This window comes from Rhopalosiphum padi, chromosome 4 (assembly GCF_020882245.1).
Source record: "Rhopalosiphum padi isolate XX-2018 chromosome 4, ASM2088224v1, whole genome shotgun sequence".
Classification (NCBI taxonomy): domain Eukaryota; kingdom Metazoa; phylum Arthropoda; class Insecta; order Hemiptera; family Aphididae; genus Rhopalosiphum; species Rhopalosiphum padi.
The window spans coordinates 55,369,615-55,385,761 of NC_083600.1; the positions used below are offsets into that span (position 1 = coordinate 55,369,615).

At 34.7% G+C, this 16,147-nt stretch overlaps 1 protein-coding gene across 1 annotated transcript; it reads right to left on the bottom strand.

Moving 5' to 3' along the window:
* Positions 1-9,111: 9,111 nt before the first annotated feature.
* LOC132930052 (uncharacterized) lies at positions 9,112-13,695 on the bottom strand. The gene has a single exon (XM_060995707.1). It carries the CDS (start codon positions 13,693-13,695, stop codon positions 9,112-9,114), a length of 4,584 nt encoding a protein of 1,527 aa, XP_060851690.1.
* Positions 13,696-16,147: the final 2,452 nt, after the last annotated feature.

The window sequence follows — 16,147 nt, forward strand, 5'->3', positions numbered from 1 at the left end:
TTTAACTTTGCAAAATATTATTTGATTTAATATGTATAGGTATACAAAAATAAGAAATGTAGAACTTAATAATAAAAAAAAATTTTTAAATTTAACATTTTTGGTTAGCAATAATTAGTATATAATATTTACCATAAACTACTAATTATTGCTAACCAAAAATGTTAAATTTAAAAATTTTTTCTGTCTATAGACAGTTGTAGGTTATTTATAATAACATAAACATTGTACGTGAATAAGTATTTTGCACATATGCGTTGTAAAGGTGTACCTATAATATATCATTAGGGTGGGCATGTTAAAATTTAGAAAAAATACGAGTTATTGTATTCGAAAAAAAATTTAAACAACAAAATACCAAAAATAGTTTATATTTTGTATAATCGTTACAACAAAAATATATGAATGCATGTTAAAAAAAAATCCTGATCGTTAATTTTTAAAGGTTTTAAAAAAAAAATGTATTATAGTAATTCATTTCAAATTTATATCAGACTTAAAACCAGTAATACTTGCAAGTTAGTTTCTAGTTTTCTACACAGTTAAAAGTCGTTATGATCAAAATTATAATGTTATATTTATATTACCTATATACCTAGTTATATTTCAATATTCGATCAATAAAAATGATAAATGTCATAATACAGTTTGAACTTTTATTCTAAATTTTTCATTGCAGCCAACATATAATATATTATGAACCTACATAGTACATACATAATAATAGTATAATGGGTCATTGAATTTCTAGTCCATTAAACACGTGCTTCCACGTGGACGCCCGCGCCATTACGTTTTCGCTCACAATAATAATTTCTGAATAATAACATTAATAATAATGATCATTAGTCATTACTGATGAATATTATTATTATTCAATACAATTTACTAATAGAGTCGTAATTAAAAGACAATTGGAGTATTTGGTTTCAGGACGTCCAACACATTTTGACGTTTATAATAGCATACTTTGTTCAGTTCAGCAGCTTTACATGTTGTAGGTACAGTGTACACTCAAACCTGGTGTATAATAATTTATAATATAATATATATATGTATAATTATTTAAGCACATTCTACCAGCCAGACGACATATTTATGACTTGCAGTACCATATTAATATGATAGGGAACATAATTCATAATGTTCATATTTATATAAGATATAACCACCGAAAAAATAAATGCAAAACGAAATTAATAGTCTACATCAGTGCTTCTTAATCTTTTTTATTATGCCCCTCCTAAATTTAATGTAAAAATGTTAAAGCCCCCTAAATCAAAATCATTAATTATTTTTTCTTAATTATATACTAAAATTACAATTTCACGGCCCACTAGTCATATAGCCTCGCCACCCCCCCGAGGCTATACCTAAATTTTTCGTGTTATATATATTATGTGGTTGTAAAATAACCTATGCAATATTATAATACAATTAGTACACAATTTTTTAGCTTAAAATCCCTCCCGAAATTAATTTCCAGTTACGGCCTTGGGCCCCAGATTGAGAAGAACTGGTCTATATAATGGTAAGTAATAAATTCTTTTTATGTACAATTTTTTCTGTCTTCTGAGTAAAAATACAATTTTTTCCTCATATAAACTTGTTTTTTAAAATTTAACGTCCTAATAAATTTGTGTAATATTTTATTCTAACTAATTGCCAATAATTATTATTTTTTAAGTTATATTTTGATTGCGTGGAGATTAAATAATTAACATATTATTATATTGTAGTGTGATGGAGCCCGCATAGAAGCATAATATAACGAATCGTTAACTGTTGTACGGAAATGCTATGTTTTTCTATTTCGAATAATGTCGATTATCTTGTACTATTTTTAAATTTTCCAATTTAATATAAATTACTAATTATTATTACACATTTACACTATCACCATATATTATATTATAATATATAACTTTATTTTAGGTTCTTGGAATTTTTTTAGATATTAAGAAAGCTTTTGATTCAGTTGATCACACAATTCTTCTCGAAAAACTTTATTACTGTGGAATAAGAGGTGCTGCTTATAATTTATTTAAGTCAAAGATACAATAATTTTCATTGAAATCGAATTTATCACAGTGACTCACTTAACACTTATACTGTACAACGTTGAAGTACCCACTTGGCAATTGCCTACCCAAATTTTAAACATGTAATAAATAGTCAAAAATTTTATATTTATAATAGGTATAGTAATATCGTTATCGAAATTCATTTTAAAAATATTTTCATTCAAATTGAAATGGACTTAAAATCCATAAATAGTATATTATAGTTAGGTACTTAATAATAACTAATATTTATAATGTGTATACTCGTATTTTCATCATATTTTATGTAAATTAATCAAGTTAATTTCTAAAATGATATTAACCATTGTTACTTGTTATAGTTATAGACTCATTAAATAATAAATATGAATAGTCTTTGGTCAGGAGTAGTATAAGTCATCTAAAATTCAGTTCTTAAATACTAAATTATTTGAATTTTCATGTCCCACAATGTCAAACTAGCTCTACTAATACGTTTTATATCCAATTTCATAAAATTAATTAGGTATTTAATAAATGCTCCAATAAATATAATTATGAGGTTAGCCAATGATATCCAAATTGATTTATTTCATTTTAACTCTATTGAATCTTTTTATAATTATATTACTACTATTACTATACTAGATATTTTGAGTAAATTTATTATGTTTTATTATTATATTATACATTTTATGTTGAATTATGTTTTTATTATTATTTTATAAAATTGCATATTATGCTAATTGTTTTATTATTTTTCATTAATTGTTTAATGTTAATTTTAATTTTTGTATTAAATCATTTAAATCCTTATACAAATAGATCAACAGTTACATATAGTTAGGTCTGTATTACTAAATTATTTTATTTTTTATCCATCAATTTCTAACTAAGTCTACTAAGACTTTTTTTTATACAATTACAGATAACTAATTATTTAATCATAGGCGCAATTTCAATAAAAAAAAAAATGAGGGTGTTTAAGGCGCTTAAGCTCTTCATTTCCCGGGCTTAGCGTTGAATAGTTACTGAATGCCTGAATGTGATATTATAAAAAAAATATTTGAGGATGTTAATACACCCTAAGCAACCCCCCATGTATTTAATTAATATTCTTATAAATAGAATTACGAGGTTAGAAAATGACATCCAAATAGATTTATTTAATTTTAACTCTATCCTTTTTATAATTATATTAATATAGATATTTTTAGTGAATTTATTATGTTATTATTATATTGTTACATTTTATGTAGTAGTATGTTATATTATTATTATTTTATAAGATTTTTTATGTAAATTATATTTTATTATTATTCATTAATTTGTAATATTAAATTTCTAATCTATATTATTCTCTTATAGTATATTAAAACGCACCTTGTTATTATGATTATTAATGCAGTTATTGGGCTTTAGCCCGTTCAAATAAATAAATAAAAATGAATTCAATAAAATATTAAAAAACATACGTATTTTATTTTATTTAACTATCACAATCTCACTTTACTTGACACTTATAGTCTATCTTCACTTTAATATATATGTGCATGTTCACTCAACTGTATTATGAAAAAATGGCATTGCCAAGTTGAATGAATATACAAAAATGGATAATATAACAGTTTTGTATGTATAGAATACGTTTATGATTATTAAGGTTCTATACTGTGCACTTACACAATTTACATAAAAAAATAAAATAATCTATGTGATATAGTTTCTATAAATATATAAATATTATTTACCTACTCTATTCGTAATGAGATCGTACCTTGGTGGTCAGCTTGTGCGCATGGGCGTGGCTTTATTACACATCAGGCCTGCAGATAGTTGACTTGGTGGGTGGACAAACGAGTGTTGTCTGACTGCCGCTCGACGAAAACTGGTTGCCGCCGAGGTACGATCTCATTCCGAATAGAGTATAGATTAAACAAAAAAGAGAGTTTTTTTTTGACAGAACCTCTCATGAGGACGCGAGTTAAAAGGAAGGATGATTTTGTTATTTTGATATTACGAAGACGTTCATTTAAAATTTAAATTTAAACAGATAACTGATATTATATATTATTGGTTATTGTAAAATGTAAATTGGGTTATATCTATTAGTATATAAACATTATTAAAAAATAAACAAATATAACGCTCAAATCACGATTTTAATATGATGAATACATTTAATGTAAATTACTTTTTATGATCAATAAGACAATAACTGGCAAATATTATACATTTTAGGTATTTACTTACATTATATTGATTTTACAGTTGAAATAACTATGTATGCTGATATTGTATTATTATTACATAAAATATAGGTATATTCGTGTAGATCTTTCTTTGTAAATTACAAAAGAAATTTGTTCCAAAGTACTTGCCAGTAACTGAAGTATATGTATATTCCAATATACTATATACTACTAAGATAAGATAATTTAACGCTGAATAGGTACCTAGGTAAACCTACCAGTATACGGATTTAATTTCAGTGTTATTTAAAGATACGGCGTCGAAGACAATTGGGATGGGATTCACAATGTTCCCTTTAAGAAGGATTGACGTTCCTTCGCTTGCAGAGCAAATAAATTTAAATGCTACTAAGTCTGTTTTACACTTCTTGTGTTATTTTAAAGCCTATTAAACTAAATCAGCAGTCCATCAGAATTAAATACTTTAAGACCATTTTAATCCTTATACATAAGACGTTTTATGTATGTGTTTGAACTTAAATAAAAGGAAAATGTTTTAATAAAACAAATAAAAATATTCAAATAAAATAAAATATACATATTTTTAAGATACTTATGCGTTATGCCATTGAAAGTATTATTTTAAAATACTTTACTAATATAATTATTAATTAAGATCATTATTGTGAATGTAAGTATAATAAAATAGTAAAATGTAATCACATAATTATAAAAATAATATAGGCTCTGGATCTACAAATATAAATACAACTGCAGTATTTAGGTACTCCGCGTTCAGTATCATAAAATACAACGATTTGTTAGTGTAACATATTTTAGATCGGAACATTATCAGTTTTAATTTATTTACTTTTAAATTCTTAACGAAACCGCGAATCTTTAAGAATTACATTATAGTGTATTATTGTATTAATTAACTTATTTTATTAATTTATTTTTGTATTTTAGTGTAAATATTTTACGATACAAATCTAAATTATCTGCAGCATCAATAAATACTCCTAGGTAATAAACTTTTCTTAAGAGTAATAAAATATAATTAAATTGCGTTAATTCTACTGCAATTTACATTTATAACAATAATAAAAATAATAATTTAAGGAAAAAAAATCATTTTAATCTACAATAAATAAATACAATTGTTTATATACTGCAGTATAGAAAATAGTATTCTCAAGTGTAAAAAAAATAAGTATGCTTATTGATATATACCGATGTGGAGTATTCTTTTGTAAAGAGGTTAGGACGATTTAGCTGATTTAGGAAAGCTTTTAGAAAAGAAACCTTTTAATTATTCTTTAAGTTTTATTTATTACTGCACAAACTATAATTTTAGAAATTTACTAAACAAAAGAAAAAATATAGATGCTCTAATAGAATAGAAGTTCTGTCTAGTCTTCCTTACTTATATGACTGACGTATGAGCCATGACCAAAGGGACCTGACGCAAACAACCCGGTGGGAATCCTTTATAAATAGCTCACCCGCTCGCTGTAATATTCGCTGTAGAGTTAACCATTCATCCTCAGAATGCATTAAACTACTATGTGCTACTCCAGAAAAATGTGCGCTATGTTCCTGCAACCATCCTACCAATTACCGAGGATACAATATCTATTATCTATATATAGGGAAACATTTTTACACGATACTATAATAAGTCTAACTCAAATAATATTTATGTCAAACAAAGCCACCCATTATCATGTATGCTTAAGAAAAACATATTTGACTCCTCCTATGCATATGATCAGGCGACTTCCTGCCAATCATCTCAATATTCTATAATAGTGTCAAATATCTATCGCTCGTAAAGAAGACAGTGTACAATGTGCTACGTGTAATACGGTAACACATATGAAATGCTCAAAAATGGATAAAATATCGATCCAATAATTAATGTATGGGTATTCTAATTATACGCAAATAATTCATATAATATCATATACACACTATAATATGAACCGTTTAATCGGGTCAAACGATTTAACTTATGTTGCAAATAATCAAAATATTATGCTGATTAGTCAGTCATCAATTCTATCTATTGTTTGTATTATAAACACACATTCGTCACACTGCCTCATCATCATAATCGTAAAAAATAATAATATATTAAAATATCATTGGTATAGACTAAGATTCTATTTTCACTGCGTCAAAAATTCAGACTTCATAGACTCGTACATCACAATCAATGATGGAAATATAGTTAATTTAGATTTGTATGAATATTTGATGGGTATAGAAAATAACGAGTTTACCATATTACATATGAATATCAGGTCATATAATCGAAATGTAGATGAGTTTTTGTGCATGATAAATGACTCAATTAATTGATTAGACATTATTATTCTTAGTGAAACTTGGAACAGCACCGGGTTTACCCCTCAAAAGATAATCGGATTTTCAAGTTACAAAAGTGAAAATAATCTTAATCAAAACGATGTAGTACTAATATAGTAATATATACGAATAATAAACATAATATATCTATTAATCAACTGTAATTGTTCTCTGAAGCTAGTTGTATAAAAATAAACTTAAATGTAAATAATAAACCAACTACAATTATAGCCGCATATCGCTCACCACGATCTAATATAAACATTTGTCTATCTGAACTACCTACCTTAATGACCTCAGGTCATACTCACAATAATTGTATATGTATTGGCGATATTAATATTGACATATTAGAAAAAAGTACTTCTCTTACAACCGAAAACTATTTAAATATACTATCGTAAAATGGTTTTACTTCCCAAATCTGTACGCATACTAGAGTGGGCAACGATACTAGATTATGTATTGATAACATATGTAGTAGATCTTAATCCCGCAGTAAATACAACCAGTATGTAACGGAGTTCAAGTGTAGAAATATAAAATTTCTACATGAGAACAAAAAAAAGAGTTTGTAGTGAGTATAATATATTATAAGTTTTACATAACTGGCATATGTATGTACTATGTATACAGTATACAAAAACAAGAAACACGACGAAAAATATTAAGCACCGCAAGACGGGGGACTACAGCCTACCGAACGGTAAGACAGTTGGCGCAATGCCAGAATACTCTGACTATTGCACTATTGACTGATACCAATACCGTCTGATAGGTGTTTAGGGATGTCTTTTACCTTTAATGCTCAAGTCTGCTCTGGTGGGTCTTGCTACAGATCAGGTGAATGACTGTTGTCCAGTGGTGGATCGTACGGTCTTTTATACTTATGTTATCTGCGATTAACTCCGGCGGTCCCGTGTTCTGTGAAAGACTTAGACACCGCCGGTCTCGTGTTCTGTGACGGAACGCAAAGCACAATCACCGATAACGCTACAACATTTTAATAATATAATAGTATGCAATTAATATTGTGCGAGAGGCAGCACAAGAAGCCGGCGGACGAGTCTACGTGTGTATGTGTGTGTATGCGTGCAACAACGACGGCCTACACGCAAATCGACGTACGTGAATACTTACGTCGATGTCGATAACCTTGTAGGATGGGAAGAGTGGACTGCATAATATTAAGGTTGATTCAAATAAAAGTATTTAACTAAAAGATCGATTTTGAGTACGAGATCCCTAAGATGTCAACTCCAATATTTAGTGGTATATGTACGGGCCGGGAGCATAAGATAATAATACGCGCGCCCGGTTACCTAATTACTTCGTGCGCTGCACTAACACACCGACCGACCTGTGTAGATGTGTGTATGTGTGTATACTGTATAGCGACTCAAAGGAAGTGGACGGGGTCGCCGAGCAATACCAAAGAGTGCTAGTGTGCGGTGGTGTGTGTAGATGTGTATTATTGTGTGTGTGTACTTAAATGCTAAACGGATATAGGTAACTCTAGTAAAAATGGTAACGCAAATTGTAGGTATGGTAAAAATATATGATATAATAAAAATTACGGCCCTTTTGGCCCAACAGGTAAAAATAATAATATAATAGTTGCCGGTTCGGCACAACCAAATAATAAATAATAATATTATACAGCTAAGTATTAATAATAATGTATAATAAAATTGTAATTGGCACAACTTTAAAAAATATAAATAAGATAATAATTTAGGAAAAACTCACAAATTGTCGGTGCTCGGCTGGCCAGCTGCTACCAAATCTATCCTATATGAATAATTTCACACACACACAAACAATAAAATAAATAATATAATAAGTTAGACGATTCGCGTCTACGCATAAGTAAAAAAGACGGCGATTAGCGCCAATATAATATTATAAAATGCGGCGATTCGCGCCTATAAAACATAAAACAACTGACGGCGATTAGCGCCAATATAATATTATAAAATGCGGCGATTCGCGCCTATAAAACATAAAACAACTGACGGCGATTAGCGCCAATATAATATTATAAAATGCGGCGATTCGCGCCTATAAAACATAAAACAACTGACGGCGATTAGCGCCAATATAATATTATATAAATAAGTGGCGATTCGCGCTCACAATAATAATTATTTAAAAAGTGGCGATTCGCGCCCACGAAAACAGTATATTTGGTCCGCGTAACAATACGAAGGTAAGATCGAGACTGATCGTAATTACGGCGGCCGTGTTACACTGCGAGCAGATAACACGCCGCCCTCATTTAAATAATTTAATGTTATAAAACTCACGGGACAAATAATAATTATAATTAACAAAACAAACAATATAAAAATAGTGGATGGTTGCGCGTGAGTGTGTGTGTGTGTGTGTCGGCCGGCGGTGGCTATTGCAACCGGAACGCGCATATATAATATTACGTAAAGTCTAAATAAATATCTATTAGGCGTGAACATCCTCCCCCCCGTTGAAAAATGAAATTTTTAAGTTTTTCAACTTATTCCTTCACGAGCCATGCTTGAATCGCAATCACTCAAATATGAAGCTAACTCTTTCTGCGCTCCTATAAAGTTAGTACCATTGTCGCTGCGGATTGTTGTGCATTTTCCTCGCCTCGACATGAAGCGACGTAAGGATGCTAAAAACGCTCCACTCGTTAGCCCAACAACCGGTTCTAAGTGAATGGCCCTCGTAGAGAAACATACGAAGACTGCAATCCATGCCTTTATCCCTGTTTGGCGCCGTATACCACTTCTTATTGTCAGAGGTCCAGCGAAATCTACACCGCTGACGGCAAATGGTCTTGTTGGGGCTACGCGTTGTTTCGGTAACGGTGCCATTAAAGGGTACTCAAATTTTGGCCTTGCTCGGACGCAGATCACACAGCGTTTTATAACAGAGCGGGCCATGCTTCTTCCTCTGATCGGCCAGTACCGTTGTCTAACCTCTGCTAGCAGTGCTTGAGGCCCACAGTGGAGAAGGGCCTGATGAATGTCTTCGAAAATTAACCTGGTAATTTTGTGGGCTGCGGGCAGCACCATAGGGTGCTTTTGATTCTCTGTAATCTGTGCGTTCTCCAACCGTCCTCCAACCCGTATTAAGTTGTCGCTTTGAAGCAGCGGATGTAATCCCTTTAATTTGCTGCGTCCCGACACTTCCTTGCTACTGCTTAGTGCCGTATATTCTGCTTGAAATTCATGCAACTGTGCTTGCCTTATTAAACCAGTTTCAGCTCTCTTTAAATACAATACACTTAGATATTGTGTTACTGTGTTAGCTTTTTTTGTTCTTTGGAAATCTATAAACTTCAGAAACCAGGCGACGGCTCTCACAAGCTGGCGCCAACTCGAATAGTGTTCGATCAATCCGCTAGACTGGTTAGTCACGGCGAGTGTGAGCTTAACCGTTCGTATTTCTGGTAATGTATCGTCATCTGGTAGTATTGTAGTTGAGTGTTTCCAACCATCATCGCCGTTGCTCAGCCACTGTGGTCCGTTCCACCATAGTTCAGAGTCTTTTAGTTCTCTTGCCAGTACACCTCTGGACAGCATATCCGCCGGATTATCTGCAGTTCCTACATGTCTCCACTGCTGTGCATTCGTCAGCTCAAGTATTTGGTCTACGCGGTTCGCCACATATGTCTTAAATCTGGTGTCCTCACTACGGATCCAACCCAGTGCCACCATGGAATCTGTCCAAAGGTAGAAATCCTTGATATCCAATTCCCATGCTAGTGCCACCTTTTCTGCCAACTGCGCTAACACCAGGGCGCCACCAAGCTCTAGACGTGGTATTGTGGCCCCTTTGACTGGCGCTACTCTTGATTTTGAACATAATAAACGCGAACACCACTGTTCATTCTGACCTTTACTTCGCACATAGATGCATGCGCCATAAGCTTCTTCTGAGGCATCACAAAAACCATGCACCTCAACATTATAGTCACTCTTGAACGGCTTGCACTTCCTAGGAATCGATAATGACCTGAGTTCCTCGAACTGTTTGTAGAATCGGAGCCACTTCTCCTTTATGTGTTCCGGTATTGGTTGGTCCCAATCTATCTTTATTTGCCACAGCTGCTGTAGGAATATTTTACCTTTTATTAGTACCGGTGTCAAAAACCCCAGCGGATCAAAAATCCTGTTAAGGTCTGATAACAATATTCTTTTTGTACATTTTGGACTCTTAGCCGCGGGCACAGCCTGATATCCAAGCACATCCTGTGTTGGTTTCCAACATAAACCGAGCGATTTTACTATCTCATCTGCTTCTATCTTGATTACAAATAATGGCTCCTTATCGACTGAGTGAACGCCTTTGAATATCTCCGCCGAGTTTGAGCACCATTTTCTAAGCGGTAATTTGGCTGAATCTAAAATGTTGCTGATTTGCAATTGCAACATCTTGCATTCATCTATAGTCTCAGCTCCAGTCATTAGGTCGTCCATATAAAAGTCCCTACGTATTGCCTTCGCTGCCCTTGGAAATCTTAGTTTTTCTGCTTCAGCAAGCGACGCTAGACATTGAGTTGCCATAAACGATGCGGATGTGGTACCATAAGTGACTGTTGTTAACCTGTAGATGCGCAGCTTCTCACTTGGATTCTCTCGCCATACTATACGTTGCAAATCCTGGTCTTCTTTGGAAACCTCTACCTGACGGAACATCTTCTCTACATCCGCAGTTATAACATACTGATGCGCTCGAAATCGTATCAATATACTAAACAGCTCCTCTTGTACTGTAGGCCCACACATAAGAACATCGTTAAGTGAGACTCCAGTGGAGCTTTTGGCCGACGCATCAAAGACGACTCGTAGCTTCGTTGTTAAACTCGACAATTTTACGACTGGATGGTGAGGTAAATAGAAAATGTTTTCGGCAACTGGATCATTGCTATGCACCTCATGCATATGACCTGCATTTTCATACTCCTTCATAAAGCTGACGTAAGCTTCCTTTAATGATTCGTCTTGCTGCAGTCTACGTTCCACGCTTAAAAACCTTGATTTAGCCATACTTAAAGTATCTCCTATGTTTTTAACCTCAGATTTTAATGGTAATCGTAACACAAATCTTCCATTCTGATTGCGTTTCGCAGTCTCTTGAAAATGTCTTGCTGCTGCCTTTACGTCTAAAGCCTTTCTGCTCGTTTTAGACAAGTCATTGGCATTTGCGTCTTTACTATTTTCCACTGCAATCCATCCATCTTCTAACGACTGACCAACAGAGTTGACGTTTAGCAGGCATACTGCTCCAACCTCTCCGGTGATGACCCAGCCAAACTTAGTGTCCTGCAAACATAGCGACCCAACGCTTAACCGAACACGTCTAGATTCTAGTATGTCGAAAAAGACTCCACCTCCTATCAACATGTCTATAGCTCCTGACGAATGGAACAATGGATCAGCCAATTGTGAATCGAATTCCTTGGGTATTTTCCAGTCGACTATGCCACTCGGGTGTGGTGAAAGGTCATCTACAATGGTCGGTAGAACGTGACATACTAGAGCAACTTGAAATTCTTTTATTCTGGATAATACATCTATGGTAACACATGCTGTCGAATGCACCCGGTTGGCTCCTATCCCAGTTATCGGTAGTTCGACTTGTTCGCGAGAAAGATTTAACAGCTTGGCCATCTTCCTCGAGACAAAGTTTATCTGAGATCCGCTATCTAAAACTACTCGGCATGGTCTTTTTTCACCATGTCGGTCCAACACTGATACTATAGCGGTGGCTAGGAAGACATGATTAACTTTTTGTGCTGCCCAAAGCGACGTCGCTCCTGGATTGTCTTCCTTTTCAATGGTATCTCCTTCATTCCCTGCGACTTGATGTTCATGCTTTTCATAGTGCAGTAATGTATTGTGTCTACCATTGCACACGCGACAGTTGTATTTTGATTTACATGTATTTGCCATATGTATGTTCGAAAAACAATTAAAACATAACCTTGCTTCTCGTACTATCTGTACCCGGCTTCCCACTGGCATTTCTTTAAATTTGCTACATGCGTACACTCGGTGATCGCCTGCACAACATTCACACTTCACAACATTATGATTAGCTGTATAGAGAGCTTTTCTAGGATAATTATGAGCATTGTATTTCAAGTTGGAAGCCTTGGCTGTTATTTTCCGCTTATCTTCATCGACGGTGTTCTGGAGCGTTTCCGCACTCTCCAATGCAACGCAACGACTAGACAAAAACAACTGCAACTCACTATACTTCGGTAGCTCTGTGTTGGTTCTTCTAACTTGCCATTCATGACTGGTTGCATAATCCAGTTTTCTCAGAACAACTGTAACAAGCCAGGCATCCCACTGGTTGACAGGTTGACCTAGTGCTTCGAGCGCTGCGACGTGAGCGGATATATTTGAATACAGGTCTTGCAGCTCTCTTGCTTGGCATGCCTCCGCCCGTGGGGTGTCCAGAATTGCACGGATATGCGATTGGATTACCAGACTTTTGTTATCAAATCGCTGCTGCAGCCTTTTTATTGCAACATTATAATTAGCATCTGTAATTGGTATGCCTTTAATTATGTCCAATGCTTGTCCCTTGAGTGTTGATCTTAGATATGAGAACTTCTGAGCCGAGGGGTATGAATCATCGTTGTGCACCATTGCCTTATAGCAGTCAAAAAAGGACTCCCATTCTAATATATCGCCTTCGAAGCTTGGTAGAGATATTGGTGCAAGTCTGGCTCTTTGAGTATGCACAGATGAACTCGCTGAGACATTATGCGGCAACGAAGTATGGCCTTTTTCAAAATTAATTATTTCTTGCATTTCTGACCTGATGGAAAAGTAGTCACTCTCAAAAGCTTCTCTTTCAAGGTTAGACTTTTCGTCATCATCACAATTTATAAATTCAATTTCACTTTGAATTTCATCAAACTTTTTGTTGATATGCGGCAGCTCTTCTTGTCTGAACTCTAATAGTGTAATAGCATCTTCCCTAGGATTAAATTTGGTAACAAATGTACGAATACGCGTTAATGACGCCTTTATTACCCCTCTCTTCCTAATCAAATCACTTAACGTCTTTCTCTGCGTTTCGTCTAAGGGCATTTTATATTATATTCAACAAATAATTCGTTTTGACTACAAATGAGATAGCGACAGTGCAACAATATTCTGCGGCTTACACAAAGGCGTATGTTAAAATATACAAGATTAATAATAAAATAAGCCTGACCTTGTGATGGCACGCGCTGTCGAATAAAATATGATAATAACAGAAAGCAGGACTTTATAAATATAACAATGTAGGTAACAAAAAAAACTGATTGCAATTCGTGCAATGCAAATTATGTAACGGCAATGATGCGCCGTAAATTAATATTAAAAATCACGTCGAGGTCACCAAATGTACGGGCCGGGAGCATAAGATAATAATACGCGCGCCCGGTTACCTAATTACTTCGTGCGCTGCACTAACACACCGACCGACCTGTGTAGATGTGTGTATGTGTGTATACTGTATAGCGACTCAAAGGAAGTGGACGGGGTCGCCGAGCAATACCAAAGAGTGCTAGTGTGCGGTGGTGTGTGTAGATGTGTATTATTGTGTGTGTGTACTTAAATGCTAAACGGATATAGGTAACTCTAGTAAAAATGGTAACGCAAATTGTAGGTATGGTAAAAATATATGATATAATAAAAATTACGGCCCTTTTGGCCCAACAGGTAAAAATAATAATATAATAGTTGCCGGTTCGGCACAACCAAATAATAAATAATAATATTATACAGCTAAGTATTAATAATAATGTATAATAAAATTGTAATTGGCACAACTTTAAAAAATATAAATAAGATAATAATTTAGGAAAAACTCACAAATTGTCGGTGCTCGGCTGGCCAGCTGCTACCAAATCTATCCTATATGAATAATTTCACACACACACAAACAATAAAATAAATAATATAATAAGTTAGACGATTCGCGTCTACGCATAAGTAAAAAAGACGGCGATTAGCGCCAATATAATATTATAAAATGCGGCGATTCGCGCCTATAAAACATAAAACAACTGACGGCGATTAGCGCCAATATAATATTATAAAATGCGGCGATTCGCGCCTATAAAACATAAAACAACTGACGGCGATTAGCGCCAATATAATATTATATAAATAAGTGGCGATTCGCGCTCACAATAATAATTATTTAAAAAGTGGCGATTCGCGCCCACGAAAACAGTATATTTGGTCCGCGTAACAATACGAAGGTAAGATCGAGACTGATCGTAATTACGGCGGCCGTGTTACACTGCGAGCAGATAACACGCCGCCCTCATTTAAATAATTTAATGTTATAAAACTCACGGGACAAATAATAATTATAATTAACAAAACAAACAATATAAAAATAGTGGATGGTTGCGCGTGAGTGTGTGTGTGTGTGTGTCGGCCGGCGGTGGCTATTGCAACCGGAACGCGCATATATAATATTACGTAAAGTCTAAATAAATATCTATTAGGCGTGAACAGTATATAAGATATTAAAATTGGTTTATTGTCATTCCACAATTATAATAAGATAATAAATTATAACTAGTGTTAATCAATTATGTAATTAGGTTAGGTTAGGTTAGGTTAGGTTCCCCCCCAACGGGACCCACCTTGACGTGGTGGGGGGGCTCACCGACTCCGGTCGGTGCCAAGAGGTACCTAAAAATCCCGGTACTGACTTTAATTAGTTGGTGCTGGAGCCTTCAGCGCCGCTCTTGACCTTAACCGGTTGAGGGTGGCAGGGATCGTAACCACCTGCTCACACCAGCAAAAGGGCGGAGAAGGAAAACTGCAAACCCCCTGCCAGCAGGGTGAAAATGGCAGAGCACACTGTAAAGCCAATATGAGTTCGACGACAACAAATATTGCTACTTCTTCAGGAGGTTCGGATATCCTCCAGGAGACTACTTCATTGGGTGAGCAAGGGAGCTCAGTGGGGTCGAGGGACAATTCCAAGACCGCCGGCGTTCCTTCACAGGCGCTGGTGGGTACTCACGTGAGTGCCATGAGATGTGACACAACTGCCTTGGAAACTGGAAAAAAAATGGATTCAACGAAACCGACTGGAACTGAATCGGAACGTGAACACAGGAGGACGATTGACATAGCGGTCCTCAACGAATCGGAACTTTTAACTATGATAAAAGGATATGTGAACTCCATGAATGATTTTGCAAAAAAAACACGAAATGTTCATAAAGAACTTCAGGATACACTTGCAAACACTGGATTAGTTCTTAACCAATACCTGAAGATCAAGAGTTCAACATCAACTGGGAAAAAGGTCAATGATAGTAGTACCCAGACAGAGGACATTCCCATTGACAATGCACAGTCAGAGACTATTCAGAGCAAGAAGACGAGTTCTAGAGAAGCCGCCAGGCGAGAGTGCAAGGATGCGGCCACCATCACAGAAGTCCCCAGAGCACACGTCGGCCGAGACGCGAAGGACGCTGCCACGAACACTGCTTCCCCGCAAGCGGCTCCGGAGCAGCAGCGAAAGCAA